At 39.7% G+C, this 25,137-nt stretch overlaps 1 protein-coding gene across 10 annotated transcripts in view; it reads left to right on the plus strand.

Annotated features, from left to right (window-relative positions):
* Positions 1-2,099: 2,099 nt before the first annotated feature.
* The window catches only part of EYA4 (EYA transcriptional coactivator and phosphatase 4), a 139,170-nt gene continuing 116,132 nt past the window's right edge, over positions 2,100-25,137 (plus strand). For 8 of the 10 annotated variants that reach the window (XM_066315414.1, XM_066315411.1, XM_066315416.1 and 5 more), the window contains exons 1-2: positions 2,100-2,250; positions 19,734-19,835. In XM_066315414.1, coding sequence (XP_066171511.1) covers positions 19,803-19,835 — 33 coding nt within the window. In that variant the 5' untranslated portion in view covers positions 2,100-2,250; positions 19,734-19,802. Of the gene's footprint in view, positions 2,251-2,423; positions 2,599-3,961; positions 4,089-19,733; positions 19,836-25,137 lie in introns of those variants that run through there. The other 2 variants (XM_066315413.1, XM_066315412.1) reach the window with 2 other exon arrangements.

Genomic DNA, 25,137 nt, shown 5'->3' on the forward strand with positions numbered 1-25,137 from the left:
CTCTCACCAAAATCAGCAGAAAACAGCAGCATGATTCAATGGCATCGAGACCAGGCTCCTTACTGGGAGATTTGCCTTGGGACCACACCATGTACCAGCAGTGCAGGCCTCCCACACCTCCTCAGTTTGAAGCAAGTTACACGGAACAAAGATACAGATAATCTTTTTAAGTCAGCTGTATGCTTTAAGATAGAGCACAACAAATGGTTAAGTGTTTGCCTTAAAGTGATATGCCCGTTAAAACAACCAATGTTACAACAGGGCTGTTCTCCACAACAGGAATTCGCTTCACTGAAGTGGAAGGAAACCAGACTTCACAAAACCTTCATTACCATGTTCCAGTACCTCTCACTAGACCACCGTGCTGCCACTCACCAAAGTCCCCTCGAAAGGAAGGAGTTGTTAGCATGTTTCCCTGCAGAAGGAGCCTGTTAGCAAGATGGGCGCTGGCATTACTCACAACTTAAATCTGTGGCAGGATTGTCAATCATGATTATCCCTACAAATCTGAGTTTTCTCCCCTTCCAATTACTCTCTAAACTCTCATTTTCAAAATTAATTTCCTATTTCTGGCTCGTCCTACACTGTGTCAATTTGAAGGCTGACTTTAGGAGGCTTTTTTAGTTTTAAAGTTTTTCTAGCTGTATTTGTATAGGTCAAAAGAGTTTTCCAAGTCTGTTCTCTTTCTGAGTGGCGAGTCTCCCAAGACAGAAATACAGGGCTTTTACAGACTTGTTTTCATGAAGATTAAGTCATCTGAAATCTGAAATTATTTAGGAGAAAGATGACCATGTTAGTATAATTCATCGAATACAAATTATGAAATTCAAAGTCTTGAGTAAAGTTAAATAGCTTTAAATAGTATCATCAAATGCAAAGTGAGAAAAGAGGAGGCAGGTAGGAAAGAATTTTCACAAATCCATACTTTTCCCCCCCTCATTTCATGCGATTTGCTGACCTCAAAAGCTTCTAGCATTCATGACTTTTGAAGCCCAAGACTTTTCTCTCACATCTCTCTCCAAATATAGGGCCTAACTTTTGCCTCCTCTTTTAAATATTTTACTTAGACCCGTTGGAGAGTGAAGTTGACTTGACAGAAAGAGGGAGATGCAGCTGGTTGAACAAGAGCCACTCAATCCCCTCAGTGAAACTGTAGTCAAAAGATAATACAAGGTGAAGGGTAAGAGTATGAAATGTGACTAAGCAATTAGGGATTTTCTTCCGCTTCCCCATACAAAGAAGCAAAGAGGACCAAATGCAGCTGCTGAATTTCTTGCAGGGCAGAGTGCTCAGTTTTAGACCAGGAAAAGGCCTTTCCCTTCATCCACACTGACCAGCTTGAGAGAAAGGAGGCAAATGTATCCTGTAAAAGGGTACTCCAACCAGTCTTGTCATGTAGCACTTGATTATACCTGATCATTCAAACTCAGGATTACTTTATAGTGTCAGTTTCTCCTAGAAAAAAACAAAGGGGAAAAAGTGAAGTGCGGCTTCACTACCTGTACTCCAGTGGATTGGCATTAATCAATTACTAACTACCCTTCAGGGCCCCCTCCTTTGCCTCCATCACTACCAACTGCAGATGTCAGGGAGTAGCGAAGTTAAAAGGTCCAGGCCCTGGGCTGCGAGGCCGAGGACGGCGGGAGGGACACTTTGGAGTAGTCTGGTGGCCGGGCCAGCGGTGTTCCGAGCCCGGGGCAGGGCAGTGCCGGCGAGCTGAGCGGGGCAGGGCGGGTGGGCAGCGAGGCCGCCGTGCCGAGAGGGGCCGGCACAGGGAGCGGCCCCTGCGGCAGCGCCCGCCACAAGTGCGGAGCGGCGCCCCGGGGCTGCGCCGGCTCCTCGCCCCTTACCTCTGCGCTCCCGGGACGGCCTTTTTGGGCGGGGGGGCGGGAGGGGGTTACCTTTTCTTAAGGAAGTCCCGTCCCTTGCCAGGGAAACTTTTTTACGTTCCTGTGCATGAGAGGCAACTAGTTGCACTCACTGAAGTGCGAGGAGTGTTTGGCTTCTCCCGCACCAGCCTCCTCCTCCATCTAACCCCCCCCGCCCCGAATTTCCCCTCCCGTTTTGCTCCGAGTTGCGCTTTATTTGTGTGTGGAGAAAGGGGTGGGGGGGACGACTTGTAGGGGGGATGTTCTGTTTTTGCCAGAGGAACAGTGTAAAAGGGTTGCCTCGGCTCGGAGAAGGTACGAGAATAAATAAATAAGGAGCGGCCCTAAAATAAAGGTAGCGGCATATCCCGGCAGCGAGAAGGTGAGTGTCTGACTTCGCCGTCCCCGCCGTCTCCCTCCCACCCCTTCTGCTCGGAGGTGGAGGAAACGGGCTCCCCGCCGCATGTGCATGTGTCCGTGGAGGGGGTGTGTGCGTCTGCTTGTGTTTAGCGTTTATTTAGCACTGTTTTCGTGTCGCTTCGATGACAGCAACAACAAAGTTGCTGTAAAGCAAATGCGATGGGAGGGAGCAGCGGAGCCGTCCGTCGCGGGGTAGAGACGAGCTTTTACCCCGGCCCCACGCGAGTTTAATTCCAAAAGACCAAACTGGTTCTCCGTGCCGACGGGGTGACTTTTTCCACGCCCAGCCGGACTTTCTGCCTCTGCCCAGGTGATATTCCCTGCCGTTTTGCCCCCACCGCTCTTCGGCTGGGTTTTACCGGTGCTGTTGGGGTAAGCCCCAAGACAGGAGCAAGCCGCGACGGCTGCCGTCGCATTGTTCCCCGCCTGCGCCCCCCGCCCACTCCCGGTGCGGCGGAAGCGGGGGTCCGGGCTGCGCCCCGGGAGCGGCCGGGGGCTGCGGGCCCGCCTGCGGTGGGCGACACGGCTCTGCGACCGTCAGGTCGCTCTGCCGGCCGCCTGCCCCTGCGAGGGCCGGCGGCGGGGCCAGCGGCAGCTTGACCGGAGGGTGTGGAGCAAACAACATCTGTGGCCGCGGGGTCCCCTCCGGACAGAGCGGCATGAAAACACGCCGGGATGGTAGTCCCTTCCTGAAACTCTCGCTCCTCCAGAGAGGGTCCGGGCAGCGCGGGGGCGAGGCAGCCCGGCCGGGGCGCGGGCGGCAGAGGGGCCGGTGGGTTCCGCCGCCCGCCCTCGGCCCCGCCGCTGCCCCGCACCGGCAGCGCTCGGGGGTCTCCGCTGCCCGCCTGCCCCGGGGCGGAGCGCTGCGGGCGTGCCGCGGCCGGGGTGCGGGCGGCCGGGGCCGGCTGCCTCCCGCTGCCTCCTGGCCAGAAGCCGCCGGGGGCTCCGGCGGCCGCTTTTCCCAGTGTCCGGAGGCAGCGAGGACAGATCTGCCCGTTGTTTTCGTTCCTCTCCGTTTCCTCTCCCTGAGGGATGTCTCTTGCCCTTCCCCTCCCCCGCCCCGGCTTGTTTTTCTTGTGGTTTAAAGACAAAACGTTGCATTTTCGGGTCGTCCCACCGCGCCCCCGCCCCTGCCGCGGTCCCCGCTGCGCCGGCGGACGGGGCACGGGGAAGCCCCGGCGCGGGGGTCCCGCTGCCTTTTCCACCGGGGATGCGGGGGCTTGTGTTTTGGTTAGAAAGCGTTTCCACGTGGGTAAGCCTTGTGTGTGTGTGCGGGTGTGTGCGCATATTTGATCCGAGAGGAGGTAACAGGATTCTCCGTGTTCAAAACCAGTGGGCTCTTAGCCATTAATCTCCTTCTCCTGCTGTCATTACAGACACCTCCAAAGTCAGATACCCGCGGAGAACCGCCAGCTGCGTTTCACACGGCGGTTCTCCCGGAGCCGCGGGGGTTCCGCGCCGTGCCCGGCCGGACACGGGGCTTGCCCTCGGAGCAGCCCCGCGGCGCCTTCCGCCGGGAAGGGAGAGTGGGATCCCACGGCATCGCCGCTGCCAATCGGTAGTTGGCATCTAAAGTTTCATTTACATTTATGAAAGTGCCGGCCCGAGCCAAGCAGGCGCGGTGCTGCCGGCTCCGTACCCCCGGGCAGGGCTTGCAGCCCAGCGCACGGAGAGACGCGCTGGGCTCGCCCGTGGCGGTGTGAAATAGCTGGTATTTACAAAAATCCTGGGACGCACGCTGTACCAGACAAGGGAGCGACTTGGCCGGTTCCAGTTTAAGTATGAAGTCATGCTAGAACAGTAAGGAAACAGTATTTACAGTTTTCTGAGTTTTGTTTTACGGGTTTCATTTGAGAAGACTAAAAAGCGTATCTAAGATAAACTAATCAGCAGTTTAGATTTAGAGGGAGTTATACAAAGAAGGAATTTTTTCTGTTTGGCACATAGATTTTCTGGTCTGACTTCGGAGTTTGATGTTAGAAGCATGTACTTTGCAATAAATCCAGGCCGTATGTTTGCTTTATTTCCTTAACACTCAAAAGTTTCGCAAAATTGCTGTGGGTTTGACTCTTCCCCTAGTATTTTTTAAAATTTTGCCGAATAACTAACGTTTGCATACTTGCAATATATATCATACTGTGAGTAAAGTGGAAGTACAGACTGACATTTCTCTCTCTTCCCAGTGATTCTTTCTCTGATTGACATCTAACATTAGCTGGGCTATGTCTGAAACAGGTTTTTGTTTTTTATTTTTTTGAAAATCGTGGTGTTTATGTTACCAAATGTTCTTCGACCATATTTAATAGAAATGAAAGTGGAGTATCTTTTATGTATCTTTGTTCGGATAATTTGTATGCAGTTGTTAATTGTTACATGTCTATGGTGGTATTGATAATAAATTTAGTTGAAGGTTGCTCTTGCTGGGTTTGTGTTTATTAATGGCCTCATAACACTTTGCAGTATAAATTTATTCTGTATGGATAATGTCAATGGAATAAATAAATCCTAAACAAGCAACGTATTGAGTAGGGCACTGATGGCTTCTCAGTTCATTGCAGTTTCCAGTTAAAATATTTCAAACAAGGCAACTGTAGAAATACAGCTATAGATAGTATCATGTGGCATATTTTTAGCGTCTGATGCAAGTGTTAAAGTTTAACTCTTTAAACTTTATGCAGCTTTTTAAACTTTATGCAAGTCCTAGAATTAATGTTAAACATTGGCATTTAGTGAGGGAAAGGTACCTGTTTCCTTGATAAACTGGTGGTATTGGATGATGTGCGCAATCCTCCCGTGTTAAAATTTAAACAGCATTTTACTCTTAAATATGAAAGTTACCACAGAAAGAAAAAAGAATTTCCTGGAATTTCTGTTAAACACTCTAGGACACAGCTAATAGTTTTTTTTCCCCTGTGTTATCTTTTTCCTTCTTGAAAGTAAGGATTTTATGAACTCAGGGTAAAGCAGGTCTCCTTTTTATAAGGAGCGTTTATTCAGCATACTTCTATATTGCAGCTGCTGATCATATTTCATGGAGCTGTTAAAGCACTTAAAACCTAAAATTAGGTACTGTCTGGTAGTAAATATTTCAAATCACTCCTTGAAGAAACGGGCTTAAAAAAAGAGACATTTTGAAATATATCGTTGAGGAAAAGTAATCTTGCGTTGCTTTTACTCAGTGCAATACCAATCTAAATCACTGGTTTCAACACAGTGTACTTTTTCCTTCTTAATCTCCTGGATTTTTATTTTGATTTTATGCTGACTTTGGTGATATCATAACCAGCTACTTTGTTCAAGATATGTTTACGATGGCAACGCTTGAATTAACAGGTGTCTAATTAACTTCTAACATACATGTATTTCCAATGAGTGGTCTTGTGGTACTGAGAACTGAAATATAAGTTTCCTCGCTTCCTGGTCTGCATGTTTCTGGCTGTTAGTTGCGGAAGGTGTACGCTTGCTTTTTTCCAGATTTTCAATGAGTTAATTTACAGATTAGTATTTTCAAAATGAGTGATGGTGTTAGCTTTGTTTTTCAGTTGAGCATAGGAATAGGTTTATTGGCTCACTAGCTTTCACTTTTGGTACTGTCAGGGTTTTCAGGAAAATTGCAAACAGTGGGGCATCAGACTGACTGACATGTGTCACGTTGGTCAAATATTTTTAAAACTTTTGGGATGTTCACCACCAAATCAAGGTTGGTAGCGGCAACACTCAAGATGTCTTTGTTTTTTTCTTTGCACTTGAGAATCCAGTAGTATTTCTTCTATCTAATATATCTGTAATATTTTTGACATTTTGTGTTAAAAAATCCTGGCATTTATGGTATGTAACTGGAAGAAGGGTGTTGATATTCAGTCATCGATCGAGATTTTTATAAGTATGCCTAATAAGTCCTGTTTTTCTTTTTTGGATTTAAATATTGTGTAAATGTGTGCCCAACTTAACCTTTTTCTGTCATTGAAAAGTGCTAATTGATCTTGCTGACCCTGACATAATAGTATAGTTTGATATTCGAAACCTTTCAGCTTTGGCATGGCCCTTTTATCACCCCTGAGATTTCAGGGCATGGTTCTACTGAAGGCATAAACTGCTGCTCTTTGAAAAATTGAATAAAAATCATTACTGAAAATAAATTATGGTATTTTAAATTCAGTAGATGTTTTACCTATCAAAGCCTCAGGCTTTACAATATATGTTAAAAACTTTCTGATTTACTTGTATGTATTAGGTGACATTTTAGATGTTGCTGTACAGAAATCAGATTTTTATGAAATATTTTTTGGCCAATTCCACACTTCTGTGTTGCAATGTTATTAAATCTGTCATTAAATCAGAAGTGGTTAAAGGAACTTGGATACATTTTGCAGTGCAAAAGCTCAGATAAGAAGAGTGCTTATATGTCAAATAAATAATAAAATCTATCTGAAAAGACAGTAAACCTCATATTTTTAGCCTACATTGTAGTTTGCAATACCTGCCAGAAGGATTGCTTTTGGGATGCCTGTAATATAGGACCTTAAAGGCAAAAACTATTTTAAAGCATTTTTTTTCTTTTTATCTCTAATCCTGAAAAATGTGTGGAATAACTGGCTGCCTTTTTGCTTTAACGTTAAACAGTGAAAATTACTTTGATGATTGATTATCCTATATTGAAATATATCACTGGGCAGTCTCAATCACAGGATTGTGGAGGCTAGTTATCAGGCTTTTGAGCAAAATGTCAAGTGCTAATGGCTGTCTGAGGAATACTAAAGTTTAAGTATTTTATTTTCAATTTGGTAAAAATTTCCTTATTTCTCCAAGGGAAGATTATAGTGACTAGTGATTATCTTCAGAGCTTCTCACTCCATAAACCAGTGAGTCTTTTTTGGTTTTAGGCTGTCAGGCTTGGGTACTAGACACTAAAGTTTGAGTTAGGCTGTAATTAGCATGGATTTGAAAAGATGAAATTTGAAGGATTTCTATGCATAAATTAATTTGGAGATCTATATCTTTTACCTAGAACTAACTAACTAAATACCAATACAGTGACTTTTCATTAAGCAGCTGTCTGTAGAACTACACTGGAGAGCAGTTCAGTTGGATCTAATTTAAATACTGTCTCTGAGGAACTTAGTCTCCCTGGGCTGACTGAGTATCTCTTTGCACTGGGGTTGTGCAGAGCTATAGTTAGACTATTTTGGAGCAGAAAATTACAGAAAAACCTCCCCAAGCAGCCTGAAAAATATTCACACAAAGACTGATTTTTGTATAGGTGTTGACTTATTACTTATGTATTTAAGTTAGTATGAACGAGACTTTCTGGCAGCATTAAAATTAAATACTATTGTGATGTGACCCAGTATAAGCTCACATTCTCAGCAGTGTAAAAAATTACTGCTGCTTTTTTTTTTTTTTTTTTTTTTTTTAATTGGGTAGATCAGCGAGTAGCTAGTCTGCTCTTGACATACATATAATTAAACCACAAAAACATACATTAAAATACCATGAAGGGTCTGATTGAGACCATAAAAGTAAAAGAAACACAGAGCTGAGTTTGCAATTTTTCAAATAATTCTCCTCTATGACTATGTGTATATAACTATTGAAATCAATGCTGGTGCATGAGGTAATTGGAAACTTAACTTGATGTTTTGTGCCAGATCCTTAGCTGTTGCAAATTGGAGTAGGAATGCTGAAATTACTGGAGTGGTCTCACATTATGCCAGATGACTATCTAGTCCTCTATTCTTGGTTCAGTCTGTTTTTTTGGTGGCGTATTGCAATATACATTATATGTGTGAGATCACAAACACAGAGAAATGATCCTGCAATACTTAGGAAAAAAAGAGTTAAGTATAAATGTCCAAATTATATATTTTTTTCTTCCATTTCAAGGCATTTTCATATGCCTATGTTCAAACTTTCTTTTTGTAGTGTTTTATAAATGACCACAGAAATGCCTTTTACAGTAACTGTATTTTTGAAAACGATGCAGTTGGAAATATTGCTAATTGTCTGTATTCTTTTAGTTCTGTTAAGGCAACTTTGTTGTTCAAAGGAATGAATAATTAGGTTGTGTTTATTTAGGGATATTTCATGAATTCCAAGCCTATTCAGTGAAAGGCGTGAAATCCATATTAAATCCCATCTGGATGTTTCTTTTTATTCACTGTAGTATATACCCAGAACATCACCTTGCTCCAGAGAGAGCAGCTAAACCAGCCTCTGTACGCTTCAGTTTATGCATCCTGACATCGTGCTGTATGTGAGGTCTTCCTTCCAGCTCTTTTGAGTGTACCAGCATAGACATGGTCTCACAAAATCAGGCATAGCTCGGGGAGATTATGCACATTTCTTCTGCCAAGTTCTAGCAATGCAACTCAACCTAGTATTTCTGTTATGGTATTCTTAGCACAGAGAACTGGGTAGCTGAGAACTAATAGGGCTGAATGATAAAGAGGTTTTTACAAAGGCAGTGATTAAATTCTGGGAAAGAGTCTTGAAAGTAACATTTCTTGTTACCCCAAGACAAGATCTAGACTGTGGTAGGTTTTCCAAATGGGAAGATGAAAGTACTTTTCAGCCGTCTATTTTTATGTTTGTTCTAACCTGGTGTGATAGAAGGATCTAGTATAATGTTCAGATTAAATTTTTTTTCAGTTAATGACACCTTCAGAGAAGCAATTTTTGTGTTCAAAGCACCATCTGAATCCTGAGCTCACTGTGCAGCAGTATGTCTGGGAGTTACCTGCAGCATGAGGTCTTTCTGCTGCAATGGCTAGATGATGTGTTTCTTAGTAATTTCTGGTATCTAGTTAGCTATGATTCAGCTTGTTTTCCAATTTTCTGACTAAATGATAGTCTGATTTCTCCAAGGGCTAGATGGGCAGTAAAATTTTTGGCATAAAGCAAATGAAATAGAAGAGTTTGCTCCGTGATAGTTGTGAAACTGCCCAGCGTTTTGAAGGAAGTCCAGGACTGGAACAGCAGCTTGCGAGATGCTGTCAAATCAGAACTGAGTCTGACATAGTTTGATTGTAAGATCTGTAGGAAGAGATCCAGCATTTTGCTCTGTTTTTACATCATTATGTAGGGGTATTGGTTCACATAAGCATCAATAGCAGTAACCTCATGTGTGGCTAACCCTTTCTGAAGTCCTACTTCTGTCTGTTTCCTGCGGTAGAGGACAGAGAAGCGTGAAGCCGTGGTTTCACATTTGATGGCAGCGCTTCTAAAGCGGCCCCTTAACCCACCTCTGCTGGCCACTCGTTTGAGTTGGATCCGTTCTTGCTGTGGTTCACAAACAGCTGTGCTGGCAGCCAGGCAAAGGTCGGAATGAGTGGCAGCACCCGTGCTGCTGAGCCTGGCAGCGGTGCTGCAGAAATAGCTGCAGAACCACAGTCTCCGTTACCTAATCTGCCACCTCTGTTAACTGAAGTGCAGGGTCAAGTCTGCGGGGTAGGTGGAATTTTTCAGAATGAAAACATTGTCTACAAAAATGATCCCTTGATCTTTAATCAAAAAGTTGTGTTGGTGCAGGGGTTTTTGACTAAAATCGAAGTAGCTGCAAATAATTTGCAGATACGCATGCAAGTTAAAACAATGAGGAAGGTACTGGGGCCTTTGGAGGGGACAGTGATGATTTTCTTGAAGGAAGGCAGGAGTTCAGACGTGATACCAGATGACAGAACTTTTCCAGATCTTTGCACTGCTGTCCAAAAGCTGGGCTTTCAGGGAACAGGCGGAACATAACTCCACTAGAAGTAGGACGTCACTGCCAAGGGCTGCAGCGCTTGTGACAGGCAGCATTCTTTTATCACTATTCCTGGGGAAAGAAGTGCAATAATTTCTCAGAAGTGGCCATTACGTAGCTGTCACTGTAGACAAGTGCTTAATTTATGGCAACTATTTTTTATTAGTCTCCACTGTCACAAAGTATTAACTTACAGGCTATCACGTTCCAAATGCCTTTTTTTATGTTGTTCCCATATAACACGGAAATATGCAGGCTATACCGCATCACGGGTTTATGAACACTCAAGCAAGCCAAACCAGCGATATTATTTTTGATGTGAGTACAAGTTTGATTTCCAAAGATAAGTGTAGTGATGTAATAAAGTTCTGTAAGTCTGTCTTGAGTTGACATGACTTTTTGATTAATAAAGTTGAAGGATACAAAATCAACTTGGCACAAATGAAATGGATTAAACAGCAAACGAAAGCATAGATTTCACAAATAGTTACTTGTTGGTGAGTCCTTAAAAAGCATGCTATTACAAAGGGTTTTTCAGGGATCAATCATCAAATCAAAAGCTATTTATTATTTTAACAGTGACACTAAGATTAGTAAGTTCTACAAGAAGTAATAATCTTGAACAATTGCTGACCTAATAAAAGATATTTTTCTTCTTATGAACTTCCTTATACTTCTATTGTTAGACTGTAATGCCTAAAGTACTGCTACTACAAAGACCGAGGGATTGGTAAATAATGAGGGGAGCAGATTGATGAGAGTAGTCTGGCTCATTGAGTAAACTGAGAGCAAGCAAAGAGTATGTACTTCACTACAAGCCAGCAGTTTATTTAAAAACAAAACAAAACAAAACGACAAATGGAGGCCATAGCAAATGATAATGATGGTACTGTAATCCAAAAAAAGTGTAGTAATTTAAACTAAATACTCAGCAGAGTGGGTTACATTAGCTGTGTAGGTAATATGGGTGCAGCTACTACTGCAAAGCTGTACTCTTCCTTACTTTTAGAAAGGAAGCTTTAAAAGATTAGAGGTTTCAGATTTAATACCAGAGGAGTAATTAACTACTGGAAAATATTTCTTCCTGGGAATTAACCAGTTTTCATTGACCATAGGAGAATGTAGCATAGTTCGGTCATAGCTAATAAATATCTAAATGAGGAAAAGGAAATGTGGTAAAAGATGCATTGTCAAAGCAGTTGTTTTAGTTAAAATCTGAGAATAGCTGGTTTTTACAATTACTTTTTGTGGCACACTTACTGCTGGCTCATAGTAGAAGAAATTTGCCTGTAGGATGGCAAGCTCCTCCATGGACGTCGCAATATTTCAGTTGCCTATGGGGACTGCTGATGGGCCAGGAGCCGAAATGGTGCAGACAGCTCATGTGAGGATCAGCAGCATAGAAATGTAGATTACACAGGACATCTGGTATGGGGTTTTGCATTTTCTTTGTGTTGGACAAAGGTGGTACACAGAAAATTTTCTGCTTTCAGTCATTGCATTCTGATGGTTTCAGTTTGACTTGATGGCTGGGGTGGAGCAGTGTGAGTTAGGTGAGTAATAATTGTCATTCTGTTGTGTCAGAAACACCCGAGCTGCATGCTGGCACCAGAAGGAGTTCCATATGCTGGGACAGTTCTGCATTCACACTTTTTATTTCCCTTTGTTCCTGGAATGAAAAAATAACAGTTCCTCAAATGCAATATTTAAGGGTTACTGTCAACTTTAGTTAAGAAAAGCATTTCATTTCTTCTACCAAGCCAGAACCAAAGTACCCAGGTTTCATTTTGGTGAGTTTACTGTGTATTTCTTTCTGACATTTCAAAATGTTCCGTTCAAGAATTCATGTGAGACACTTGGCAGTAACAGGAGTAGCAGCTGCTGAGCAATGACTCTCACACCTAAAAAGGATGGGCATGCTGCAAACTTCCTCCTTCACCAGGATGTTTCTAGTAAGCCCAGTGAGTATTTGAGTTTCTGCAGTAACTCTCATTGCATCCTCATACTGCTGAATACCCTCTTCAAACTGTGTCGTGGATTTTAAAGCAGATAGGATGCATAAGTACTATGCTGTCACAGCTTTCATGATATCATGTGGTTGGGTTCTTTGCATGAATTTTTTCAGCCTTGTAAAACTGTTTGCTTTTACCTTGTGGATATGCTAATTTTTAGGTTATCCTAAATTCTAAACCATTTTTCTTTTAGAAATAACTTTTATTGTTACTTTGTGTCACAAGGTTTCTGAGGGTTTTTTAAATATGTAAAAGGTAAATTTGACATGTTTTTAGAGAGAGGGAATAAGAAATAATATTTTCAAGTTGACAGTGTGTCTTTAAATATTCTGGCTAACCAAGTATAGCCTTTTCCTTTTTGTTTTCAATGGCTTGTTTATAAATAATTGTAATGTTTTCTTTGGTTTGTTTGCAGCCATTTTCTATTAAAAAAAAAAAGAAAAAAATTGTCTCAGAAGTTAACCAAAATGTGCTGTGTAGTAAAAACCAAAATCCTTCTTCTTAAAAAAGTCTGGTTGTTTAAAACATTGAAATGGCCAGCTTGTACAAAAATAAACTAAAAATTTTAATTAAAAAATTGAAAAGAGAGTGCATGTATCTGTGCTATCTTTGCATTACTTGTTTGGGTTTTGTTTCTTCTCCTTGGGAGCTACCTTTCTTATCACTTTATTTTTAGAGAAACAGAGTTGGGGTCTAGATTAGATTTGTTTATAAATTGAGGCCAGAAACAGTATCAGCATTTGTTTTATTCATTCCTATCTGGAAAATTCTGTAATTGATTAATTTGGAATGAGATAGACAAAGTCTGTGTAGCTGCGTGCCTTATCTAAGCATGAGTGAAGAGGTTTCTCAGGGTTGGGAAGCCCCCAGGCATCAGTGGATTTGTAGGTCTTGTCTCAGTCTTAGCAACTTCACAGTGTATTGTGCATTGCTAGGAAAAGGGAGGTATTGCTGAGTTTATAATTCTGTATTCTGAAATTCTAAAAGTTATTCCTTCTTATTCATTACACAGGTATGGGATGGGAGGAGTAGAAAGAGTAGGGGAATCCATTTTAGTCATATTTGGGTACCTGTAGATTTGCTGCCCAGATCTGCAAAAGATAAAATGCTGCACCGACACGTTCTTTTACAAAACTAAAGTAATTGAGATCCAGTGCTTGCAGTTGTTTGCTGTTTGCCAGGAAGTCTTTCTGTTTTCCCTGGTTTTTTGTTGTATGATGCTAGGATCAGCAGGCAGATCTGTCATAGAACCTTTCTGTTCCTTACCTGATTTTCATACCCCCCTGATGCAGGGACATCATGATCTGTGCTGCTCTTTTTTGTCTTGATGTCTTGGTGCTTTTGACTGGTACCAAATGGTTTTGTAGTGGTATGACTTGTTTCTAAGTTGGAATTACCTGATGCAGAGGGGCATACTATACTAAGATACGATACTGTCTTAATTTTTCTTGAATAAAATGTCCACAAATGCTACACAAGCAATGACGACCTTCAGCAAACTCAGTTCAAGGAAGCAAATTACACTAAACTGACAATTATACAAATATTTATTGAAGACCATGCAGAATTTGCAAGACTGTGTCCAACACATGTATAGTGATTTGCATGAAAGTCAGTGATTTGATTTGAATTTTGAGGAGTTTTCAGTTTATTGTAGTTTGGTGGCATGAGTCTTGTCTGTTTTGATTACTGTATTTAATGTCTGGCATGAGTTCATATGCTCAGAAAGGAAGATAGAAATAACAAATTATGTCACAGTTAGAGATGTGGGTTTTTTCAGGAGAGGGAGAAGGTAGAAGGAAACTAGATGAGCTCAGAATTGTAAATGTGTGGTGGTTGTTGAAGACCCCATGCCTGTTCTTAACATGCATCCTTACCCAAGATCTGAAAATAAATGTTGTGTTACTAGGAACAAACACCATTTCATCTCCAACAGGGATCATAGCAATACTTCAAACCTAGCAGTGTCTGACATCGCACCTTGAAGCTGAATAATTTCAGAGGCACAGTTTCTATATACATTAGAATATATACCATATATCCAGTTTAGACATATGCACGTCCATGCTGGATACGTGCTGGGATGAGGATGCTGAGTGGGTCCTAAAGGGTGCCCTGCACTGTCACCCAAGTATTTACTGGGAAAATGAGGGCTATTTGTAGAGAAAGCAGCTGGGTGGGTCCTTTTGCTTTTCAGCTCATCCTGGAAATTCCTCCTGTATTCCTTCCCTGTTCGCAACAGCGTATGTGACTAAAACAGGGTATTCATCAGTGTTAAATTGCATGAGTTGTTCTGTGAAATCTCAGCATAATTAAGATTATTCAAAGTAAGGAGTAATCTATCTTGTCTATTCAAGCAATGGATCTGCAAATGCAAATAGATGTAGGCAGGTGCTCAGCAGAGCACAAAACCCAGGGAAGACTATTTTGTTCCACCAGGGCTTGCTGTAAATGCCTGGAGCTAAAATCGGTGGTACATGGTGTTACAGCATGATGTCCTCTCCACTGCATACCGAGGGCTCTGGGTGAAGAAGGGGCTCAGTTTTTCGGAAGTCACTAATATAGAAGTGGGAACTGGGTGTGCTGCAAAGGGTTCCAGAACACTTTAAAACTTCTCTGAGAGTAAAATTCTCATCCTCAGCAAGCTGAAAGTAGACTGAAATCAAACTGATCCAAAGACAGCCATATTTAACCCTCTACAGAGGAGAGACAAAGAAAAGGAAAAAAGTGCTAGAAGAAGAGGAAGGGAAATACTATATTCTCATTAATTCTGTAGTCTGTGGAGCAAGATTTGTTTCTATAATGAAATAGGAGGTTTTCAGGAGGCTCATTTCACTCATATTGATATCAGATAGTAGACACCAGCTAAGGAAAGGGCCTCAGCTAAACCTAAATACACATGCAAAATTCCTGAGCCATTTCTGCTTTCGGCAAGAATTCTTCTGGAATGAGAGAAGAAAAAAAAAAAAAAAAAAAAAGAGAATTAAAATTACTCAGAAATTCTGAATTAATTTCTGTGTAACTGCCAGTTTTCCTCAGGAAAGAGCACATGTCCCTGACAAGATCATACTGTCAGGATGGCTTTGTTTGGCAGACAAAGTTGAAGTTCTAATAAATCAGCATATGGTTTCTTTTTAATTTAGGTTATGTTTTATTTTTTTCACATGAGACTTCCTGTTATAGGCGTACAGACAACTAGAAGGATGTTTTCTTATGTAGGAAATTACTGAATATTAGGCAGTGCCTATTTGTTATTGCCCATACCGTTTCCCCTGTTCCTTCAAAGAAATGGGTTTCATGGGAAACAAATAACATGAAATAATCTAATTTAATGAGAATGCAGTGCATATTCACTAGTTTGTTGTACTGATTCTAAAGCAATTTTCTCATTACCTGCCTTGCATAGCCTTTCATAGTGCTTTATTTGTACTCAGATGTTCTGTAAGAATGGTGGAAACCCAAAGTGAGACTTGCCTGAGAGACTGAGAGTTTGAGCTTTGGAGCTTGTCCATACTTATTGGTTCACATCCTGCATGAATGCAGTGGCAGCTATCAACATTGAGTACTAGTACTATCACAGGTTTCTGAAGTAGAGCACTAGATAATGAGAAATTTCTCTATTTGTGACCACTTCTCTCTTAACATTTTGGCTCCCAACCTGTGGCTGTGACAGAAATGAGTTCTTCTTTGTGGCTGAATGAATTGTGTAAACCACAGAAGCATCCTTCTGCTAGGCTTAATTACCAACATGTTTCAAAAAGTGTTAACCAATATAGTATATTTGTCTGAGCTTATGATATTACTGAACTACATTGCCACAGCATCTTAGTAGAAGTAGGTATTCTTTAGATAAAGCAGAATAAAAAGAATGTGAAAATGCCCAAGATGAACATAATGTGAGGGGAAAAAAAAAAAAAAAAAAAAAAAAAAAAAAAAAAAAAAAAAAAAAAAAGTGGTAGAAGCTGAGGATAATGCTCCCTCTGCCCCTGAATTTCTTTTCAGAAGACCAGTTCCTAGTGGCCAAAGAAGGACTTTCTTCCCAAGTTTTTGTGTTGAAGTGAAATGGGAGAGATCTTTTGTCTGATGGCCAAACTCCTCTTCCAGACGGTGGATTCTTGTTGGAGATCCATATCTCCTTCTGGCCAGCTGGAGGACCTGAAGCAGCCGCTGAGATATTCTTGAGAAACATACAGTGCTTTAATGCTGGTTTTTACCTGTGGATCCCCAAGATTCACATTCTGTCCTGAGCTTGTGGAAGTTGCAGCACAGGATCATAGGAGACATCCCATAAAAAATGAAATTGCATTACACTTTCAGTCATTTATAAAGCAGTGTGCAGCAGATCCTCAGGTAGTTTATTTTCTTTAACTTATGTGTGTATCTCTGGGAGGAAACACATGTTTCTCCTCATGGTCAAGTCCTGGAAGTTGCAGTTTAAATTTGATGAAGTGTTTTATTCCCCCAGATAAAAACAAATAAATAAAAATTAGATTTAAATGCATTTGTTGATGAGGAAAGTCAGGAATCCTCCTAATTAAGACATTTCTTAGAAAGGTAAAATTTTTATCTGGGAGCATAAAACACTTCATCAGTTTTAAAGCCACATCTGCAAGGAGTGGATAAAGAGGAGAAACAGGCATTTTTTCTTCATTCTGGCTTGTCTGTGAGTTTAAGGCTTTTAACAGCAGTTTTAAAAATATTTAAACCCAGTTACAAACACTTGCAACATAATAGGGATAAGAGTGCCCTCCCTCCCTCTGTTTTTAATCTGGTTCTCTTGATGGAATAAACTACAAGGTTGAATTGGTAACTGGATTATTGCCTCATAAAGCAGCACGAGGTTACTATTATCCTTTAATTTTATATCTTTATTAGGGAGTAATGTTGGTCTTATTTAAATCACTGACTTCTCTAATGGTTTTTCTCCCCTTTTACAAATTTATAAAACTAAACCGTAAAGGATTTGGTCTAAGTGCAATTGGCATAACTGTGATTATAAAAATCTTTGCGTTAGTAGTTGGTTACAATCAGCCACTTTAACTGGGCTCAGAATGCAGCAGGATTTAGCTGTTGATAGGTATAATAATAATACTGATAAAATATTATTTCTGAATTTTATTTTGAAAAGTTCCATTTCCAGTAAAAATTGCTGAATTTTGAGGCAGTGTGAAGATGAAGAGCAGTGCCCTGGAAACTTAAAATTCAGCAAATTTGTGCAAACGATGTATTTAGGATATTGTATATTTCTGCAAAGATTTAAAAAAGCTCGTGTTTGTCTTGCAATTCAGTAAAGTAACTTTGAAAATTCATGAAAGTTAGTCTTTTTTAGAAGGCAAATAATACAAGTGGCATATTTGATGATGTGTTCCAGTAAACACACCCACCTGAATTTTGGGACACAACACATACTGTGGGTGAATCATTAGCAGTTCTGAGTAATAAAACTCCTATTGAATTTGTATCATCAGGATGTATTTAAAATTTTGATACTCTGGGGGTTTTTTTTGAAAAATGTGACATCCATCTGTTGATCTTAGTGTGTTTTGATTAAGTATCCATCAATAGGGAAAGACACATTAGTCTGTCTGTTCTGGTATAGCTCTGTATTTGAGTTAGAGTTTTATACAGAAAGTGAAGCATCTGCCACCTTCAGTGACCGACTGATAGAATTAGAGCATTTACTGTTTGAGTGTGAGCCAGGTACTGACTTTTCAGTTCGTACTTAAAAATTAGTCAAATAATTTGGTACAAATTTTGTATTTTGACCATTTTTTTCTGCAGGCAATCTTACCAGTGCAACAGCATGAACATACTACAAACTTTTAATTAAACCAAAGCAGATCTTATGTTTAAGTTTTTAATGGAATATTTTAGTATCAGTCGTAAAAATCTTTGTGTTTGCAGTTGCCTCCTTTGATTGAGACTGCTGCAGGCAATGCCATGTAGAGCTGCTTTCTCTTAAAATATTCATTCTTCATGTCAGGCTCCTTTCTGAAATTTGCCTAGAGTGGATGTTTTGAAGAAGCCCTTCAATTCCCCTTTTAAATTCATTGAACAAAGACTGGAGAAAATATTTGCAAATACAGGAGTGTGGGCTCCACATTGGCCAGAAAATCGTGGGACGTGATGACAGTTTTGGTGAAGACATTGTGGGGGAAGAAACTGTCGTCTTGGATCCCTCTGCAATTGAGAGGAAATTAAAACCATTTTGAAAAACAGGAATTATTTTCAGCTGTCTGATATGGTGAAATACATGCAACATGGTTTTCTTGCAATTTGTCTTTTCCTTATGTAACATCAAGGCAAAAATAAATGTGAATGAAAATAATTTTGAAACTTAGGCAAGAGGGAAGAAAGACAGGAGGGTGTCATTTGGTGGAGGAAAAATCTAGGTGAAACTTGAAAGCCAAGTAGACTAGGGCTATGCAATTGTGTGTGTTCTAGAAACTATCTAGTGCAAAACAAAATGAATTTTTGTGAGTTACATTTTGGGGGGTAAGTGGAAGTGTGGCGAGTAAGTGACATTTGAGATTAAGAGAGGAGATATTCACAAAGCAATGCAGGGCAGTGGATGAGAATATGTGGGTTCTATGGCTTGTTCCACATAGGTCCCATGTGGAACATGGGAACCCATAGCTCTGGTTCCTTTCAAATATTCTGCAAGTGCCGATACAGCTGTACATGTTTTACCCTCTGTTGCTTGCTGGTCAGAATTCAAAACAGAGACCCATAATATGTTTATGTTATTGAGCATAGTCCCAGGTAATTCCTTGTCATGCCTTCTTGATAAACAAATCTAGGTAATACTGACAATCAAGTCCAGGATGTTTGGGTTCCTTAATATATGTGTTTACATATTGATTTTAATGTAACATGGGCTTTGATTAATAATATGATTATTGCATATATGAAATATCCCTGCCAAAACCAATTTTTTTTGTTCTAAATTATGCAAATTTGCATAACTCCAGAATGGATCTTTCTTTAGAATTGAGATTGCAATATAATCATGTAGCTTTATAGTTAGGGTTACCATGATGATTCACAGGCAGAGATCCTGGAAAATAGAATTTTCCTATTGAACATCTCCATATTTGATGAGAATGATTCACTCTATCAGAGAAGGCATAGACATAGCAGATAATTAGGATAATGTCTGTCATTTAGCACTTTGTAGGGAACTGCTTGTTATAAACCACTTCGTGTATTTAATTTAATCCTAAAGGAATTTAATGAACGTTGGAGAGGGGACTTCATGCTGATAACTGCATAATAACCTATTTTTCTGCCAGACACTTAATGGCTAAGAGGTTATCATTAAATGTGTATTAAGTGGTTCTGTTCTATAACTGTCTTTCTAAGATGTTATCTCAAGGATTATAATTTATTGACTACTTAAACCACTGCCTGTATTCAACATTTTCACTTCTTTATTGGTTTGTTTTCAGAGCTATTTTTTCTCTTGCAAAAAGTAGAAAAAAAAAGTTCTTGTTTCTTTTGGTGTATTTTAGATAGTTCCCAAAATAATACTGAAGGTGTAGAAACACTTTACATTATATTAGTCTTCATATGGGAACTTAGGCTTTTAGTGAAACCACAACCTCAGTTAGCGTGTTTGTTTATTGCAGAGTTGCTGTAGAAGTGAGGACCGTAGACTAACATGCCATTTTTTAATCTTCTGTTTTAATTTAGAATACTGAGCTGTAAATTGAAAGGAAGACAATTTCTGCTTTTGGAGGAAAAGAAAGGTGAATAACCTCAATGGAAGACTCTCAGGATCTAAGTGAACAGTCAGTAAGTACAAATGTTGTTAAATTGAATGGATTAAATTGAACTCTGTTCAACCAAGTTGTGTGAAAGGATTTTATTTTGGATTTGAAAATTGTAGTAATTGAGGAAATCTTCTGAGCTCCTTGTTTTAAACCTTTAAGTTTGTACATTAAATGAGTGGTTTTAATCTTTTTTCCCTGTTGAAAGGAACAAGATCTTTGTTATATAAGATTTTGCAGATCTACAGTTGTTGGAGGAATATAATTCAACGACATTGGAAGAATAAAATGTTAGTGGTATGTCTTGTTCAAATAATTGCATTAAAATGTATATCCATAGTGGTCTGTCAGTTTTTCCAAATCAAGAGTTATCAAAAACAGAAACAAAGTATTTCAAATGGTCAGACTGTGGCAGATGACTTTCATGAATTTTTACAGAGTTCTCTTGGATTTTTAGGGGTTTGTGAGGATTGGTAGTCTGTCCCCCGTCCCAGGTCAGAGAGAGATTCTTCTTGTCACTGATGACATTCCTGGGATTAATGGGGTAGATATTCCTTTTCCTTTTTCCTTTCTTATTTTTTTCCTGCCTTTAAGGATATAATCTGCATACCTCTTCACCACCAGACTGCAGTTGTAGGAGACAGCAGGCTCTGAGCAAATTCAAAGCTATCTGGGCTTGCCATCTGCTGTATTGGGCCTTTTAGCATCTTACTTTTCTGCTGTTTCTTACTGGTCACAATAGGGACACATTTTACCAGTACCATGATCCCTACAACTCTCAGCCTGTGTACACAATTTAGTGTACCAAGGATGAACAAAGGGATTAAGTTTTCTATTTCTGACATGCTGAAGGAGGTTATCCATGCAATAAAATAGTTTGAATATATATATATTTAGACTTTTATGGGTAACACAGGTGCAAGGAAGTGGGAAGAGTTGCATATGTTTTTAAAATGTCAGTAATTTTCTTTAATAAGGGGTACTTCACCCCTGGCTGGGTAGCTCCTGTCTGAGACTTTATCTTGGACTAGAGTTTTATTACTGATTTTAAATGGTACAGAACTGGAAAGTCTTAACAGTGTCTTAAGTCCCCATGGTGGCACTACTTGGGACAGCTGCGCATATTTATGTATTTAAAGTGTTCCCAAGCAAAACTTTAGAGCCTGTAAAAGCTACATGGCTTCATAATTTAATAAAGTTTTATAAAGGTCATAAAAGATTAGGCAGAAGTTCATCTCTTGCATGAAACAATTTTTCTGTAGAGTATTCATGGTGTGGTTATTAATAGGAAGTAGATGAGCCAGTTAAGGTTACTGCAAAAACATCTTTCCATAATAGTTAAAATGTTTTTGCGACACTGGATGCCTGATAAATGTATATTTTAGAAGGATTTTTACTACCCCATCATAGTATAATCTCTGTAGTATTTCTCATAATTTTTTCATAGCTTTATATTACATGTGAAAATGGCCTGCAGATTCCAAATTGAGGTGAAATTTGTGCTGTGTTGCATATGAAGGTAGGATTTGCTGTTTTTACACTATAGTGTCACAGAAAATCATGATTCAAGACAAGTTTATTCTTACTCTTCACTAACAGTGTCAGAAGTTGAAGGTAATGGGTGGGAGAGCCATTTCATCCCTCTCTTTATCCAGGTGGGCATTGAGACTAAAATCTCACCCAGAGCTTGGGCATTGTCCTGGGCAAAGGAATTGTGTGAGGCCTGTCTGCCTATAGCGGGCACTAAGCCTTCGTTTACCACTTCAAAAGCCATTTCACTGTTACATTAAACTTCTCTCTCAGCCAATTTTCAAAAAAGAAAAGAGTGTCTCTGGCTTAGTTAAAAGCCACAGAGTATGTCTGCGGACTAGAGATCCCAGGAAGCAGGAGGCTTTGGTGGTTTAAACTCTAAGAAGGTATCAGATGTATCTGCTTGAAGTGTAGCTGGTGGTGTTTTGTAGTGGTTAATGTGTTCTATACTGCTTAGCTCTGGGCAGTTTCTGCTCATCAGGCAGGATTTCTAATTCTTGACATGTTCAGGGAACATAAATGCTTCATTGCAGCCTCAAAATTTCTTTTGGGACCTAAATGCATAACATTTAGAGCATTAAAATTCATGGAGCATAAGGATCTGTTGCATGTGTATTAGACAATGTGAATAAACATGAGTGCAAGACTTGTGCTCAAAACTTGTGCTGGTACCTTGGCTTCAGTCTAGTCCTTGGTTACTTTAAAGACTGCCTTTCTTTGCAGCTGAGATGGGCTAGAGGGTTAGAAGGCTTTTGCATGGTGTGTTTGATGGACAGTTGAGTTTTCTGAGGAGAAAGACTCTTTTGTTGTCCCTGGGCGTTCTGTTAAAGAATCTTTCATCCTTGGGAAAAGAAGCCAGGTACAATTCCTTGGTACAGTGAACAAGATGAATTTTCAAGTTTTTATTTAAAGAAAGGAAATGATTCTAACTTTTGAGAGTGATCATCCTCCTGAAGCTTTTATTTTGACAGTCATCTCCATAAGTTTGAAATTGCTATTATTATTTTAGGTCAAAAAAATACACCAATAAAAAATTGGTTCTGTGATTCCTATCCTGAAAATATATCAGCTAGGTGAAACTTGTATGGTCATACCTATAGGCAATTCCTCAGCATCCTTGTTGCAATACAAGAAATAAATTCTTCCCCTTTCAACTCAGTGCAGTGACTATCTGACCACACACTGCTTCAGAAATCTTTGCTCTCCAGTTCTCAGAGCCTCTGAAGAATTGTATTTGACTGAATTGAGCAGCTGCTGTTTTCTGAGATGCCAGCTTGATTAGATGTAATATATATATATATATATATATATAAATTATGACATTATGTTAGTAATTTATTTGATTTTCCTAATTTTGACCAGAAGTCAGTCTACTTGCCTAAGACTTGTGCTGTAGACCCTCTTGTGCCTCCTTTCTTTTGCCTTCTCCTGGGTGGCAGAGGTAGGGGAATCAAGTCAAGATCATTCAGCGAGAAAAAGAGTCAGAATCGGAATAGAGTTTATTACACTTTGGCTTTCCTGTCTTTACTCATAGCTGAATAGGTGAATAGCTCTATTTTGGATGAGCAGCAGGAAAATGATACAAGCTGATGCAGAGGTGAGCTGGGATGCATCAGGTGCAGCTGAGATCCAGTGGATCCTTGCAGCTGTCGTGGAGCAGTCTGGAATGAGGCCTGTCATCCTACTGTACTTTCTAGGGTGGTTGTGTGTCCGAAAAAGCTCACAACTCTCTTTTTCTTTACAATTCAGATGCAGAATATATTTGTACATCCATGCATGGAATTTCCTTTTAATGTATGGGAAGACTCAGTTAATAGCATTCTGAATGAAAAAGAGGAAAATAGTAAGATGTGTATTGCACAGATAGAAGAAAATAACCAAATGGTCCTTTTCATTTTCTGGTGTGAGGTTTGTCACCAAGTGCAAGCTGCTACTTACCAAGTGAAAGAATACTTAAAAACTCATAAGTTTGTCTTACATGGACAGATGAAGCTATGTTAAAAGTTCTCTTTGTTTTGAAATGGAAGTAAAGGAGATTTTACAGATCTTGTATTTGTGAAGAGTCTAGCAGTAGGGAGTCAAAAGCTTTTCAAGACTAGTCTTGGAGATTGTAAATAAAATGATAAATTTGTAGCACCTAAATAGTTCTCTGATGTGCTTCATTATAGCAGACGTACTTAGGATTTTGAGAACTACAAGTTTACACTCTTTGTTTTGTCTCTTTTAGTCATCACTTTCTGTTCAGTCTGTATTAATAGAAGAAGAACAATTTGGCTGCTAACCTGCTAGTTTAGGGTTTCAAAGGGCCTTATTAGAAACTGGTGTAATTTCATCCCCTGGCCCTTTTATATAACAGCCTGCATATTTAGATTACTTCATTTTAACCTAGAATTAAACAATAGATTGCAGTGCTATGGGACAGGACACTAGCAGATGTGAAGCTAAACCTGAATGAACAGGTTTTTATTTTTGTGACATTTGGACTATCATCTCCCTTGTGCCCTGGGTAAGTTATTTGTTTTTTATCAGATTGTGCAGACGGTTATATCTGTTACTTGCATTTATAGCCCACTTGCAGATGGACAATCCTTGGCAACCTTTTTTGGACAGTGTTGTTTCCCCGTTTTTGTTTTGTTTTAATGTGTGAAGCTGTCAGATGTGATCCTTTTGCAAATCAGTTGTCAGCTGCAGGCTCTGTTGCACAAGCCGTGTACCTGCACCATTCAATCTTCCCCATCTCTGGGGTGGGCAGCCTGCTAGCAGTTTGGCTGGAGCTCATTGCAAAGAAATGAAAATTAGTCTAAACTGAATTTTAAAATGCTTTGTTTTGCTGTTCTGCATTGCAGCATAGCATGTTGTGGTTCTTATCTCTGTTACATCAGTATTTGTAGGACTTAGAATATTACAAGCAATTCATCTTCTCAGGTTAGTGATGTTGCTTAAAAGTTATCTGGTCTAGCTTCTGGTCATGAAATGCTGGCAATATGCACAAATACTTCAGTTAGGAAAGCAAAGAACATTTAAGATAGGTAAGTGAAGAAATTATGGATTATATAAAAAAAAACCTGATTTCCTCAATGAGTGATTATTTACTTTTAATTAAAATCAATCATTGAAGAAAAATGCTGTAACTTCAAGTCAGCTGCAACAGAAAGTAAGAAAAATTAGCCTGTCTTTTTGAAGATTTATTTCAAAGTATTTTTTTGAGTTGCTTAGGTATTTTACTACCTCTGTTCTACAGACACAGTAACTGGCACAGAGAGTTGGCTTGCCATAGAGGATCCAAAATTATCACTCATTTTGAATGACAGTAGATCAAGAATAAAGTGTAATACCGTAATTCCTTGTCTCCCATCAAACAGGAATTTTAGGTAGAAACATCACTGTTCTCTCTCAGCTGCAAGACCTTTACATATGACATAACAACTTCTATGAACTCTTTTTTGCTTTTTCCTTTGTCCTCTACCACTTCAGCATCCTGTCATTTCTATACAATAATCCACCACTTTAAATTTGAAGGCACTTTTTTCAAACTACATCAGTAGTTTTATGTCTGTCATTTACCAAATGGGACAGACCAAATGAGAGAGCATTCAGAAGCAAACAATGCTTTTGACATACAGAGTAAACTGAGTTGACTTGTGTGTCGTATGAATTGCATATTGTTGGAGAAACGGTTTGTCATGAAAGATACAAATGTTCAGTTTACATACATGTAACAGAAATGTGCATTTTTTCTGAGTTGATTAAAATTCTGATTTGAAAGCGTGATTCTTTAAAAGCTAAGTAGGCAGTCT

The sequence above is a fragment of the Sylvia atricapilla genome, chromosome 3 (assembly GCF_009819655.1).
Source record: "Sylvia atricapilla isolate bSylAtr1 chromosome 3, bSylAtr1.pri, whole genome shotgun sequence".
In the NCBI taxonomy this organism is placed as follows: Eukaryota; Metazoa; Chordata; class Aves; order Passeriformes; family Sylviidae; genus Sylvia; species Sylvia atricapilla.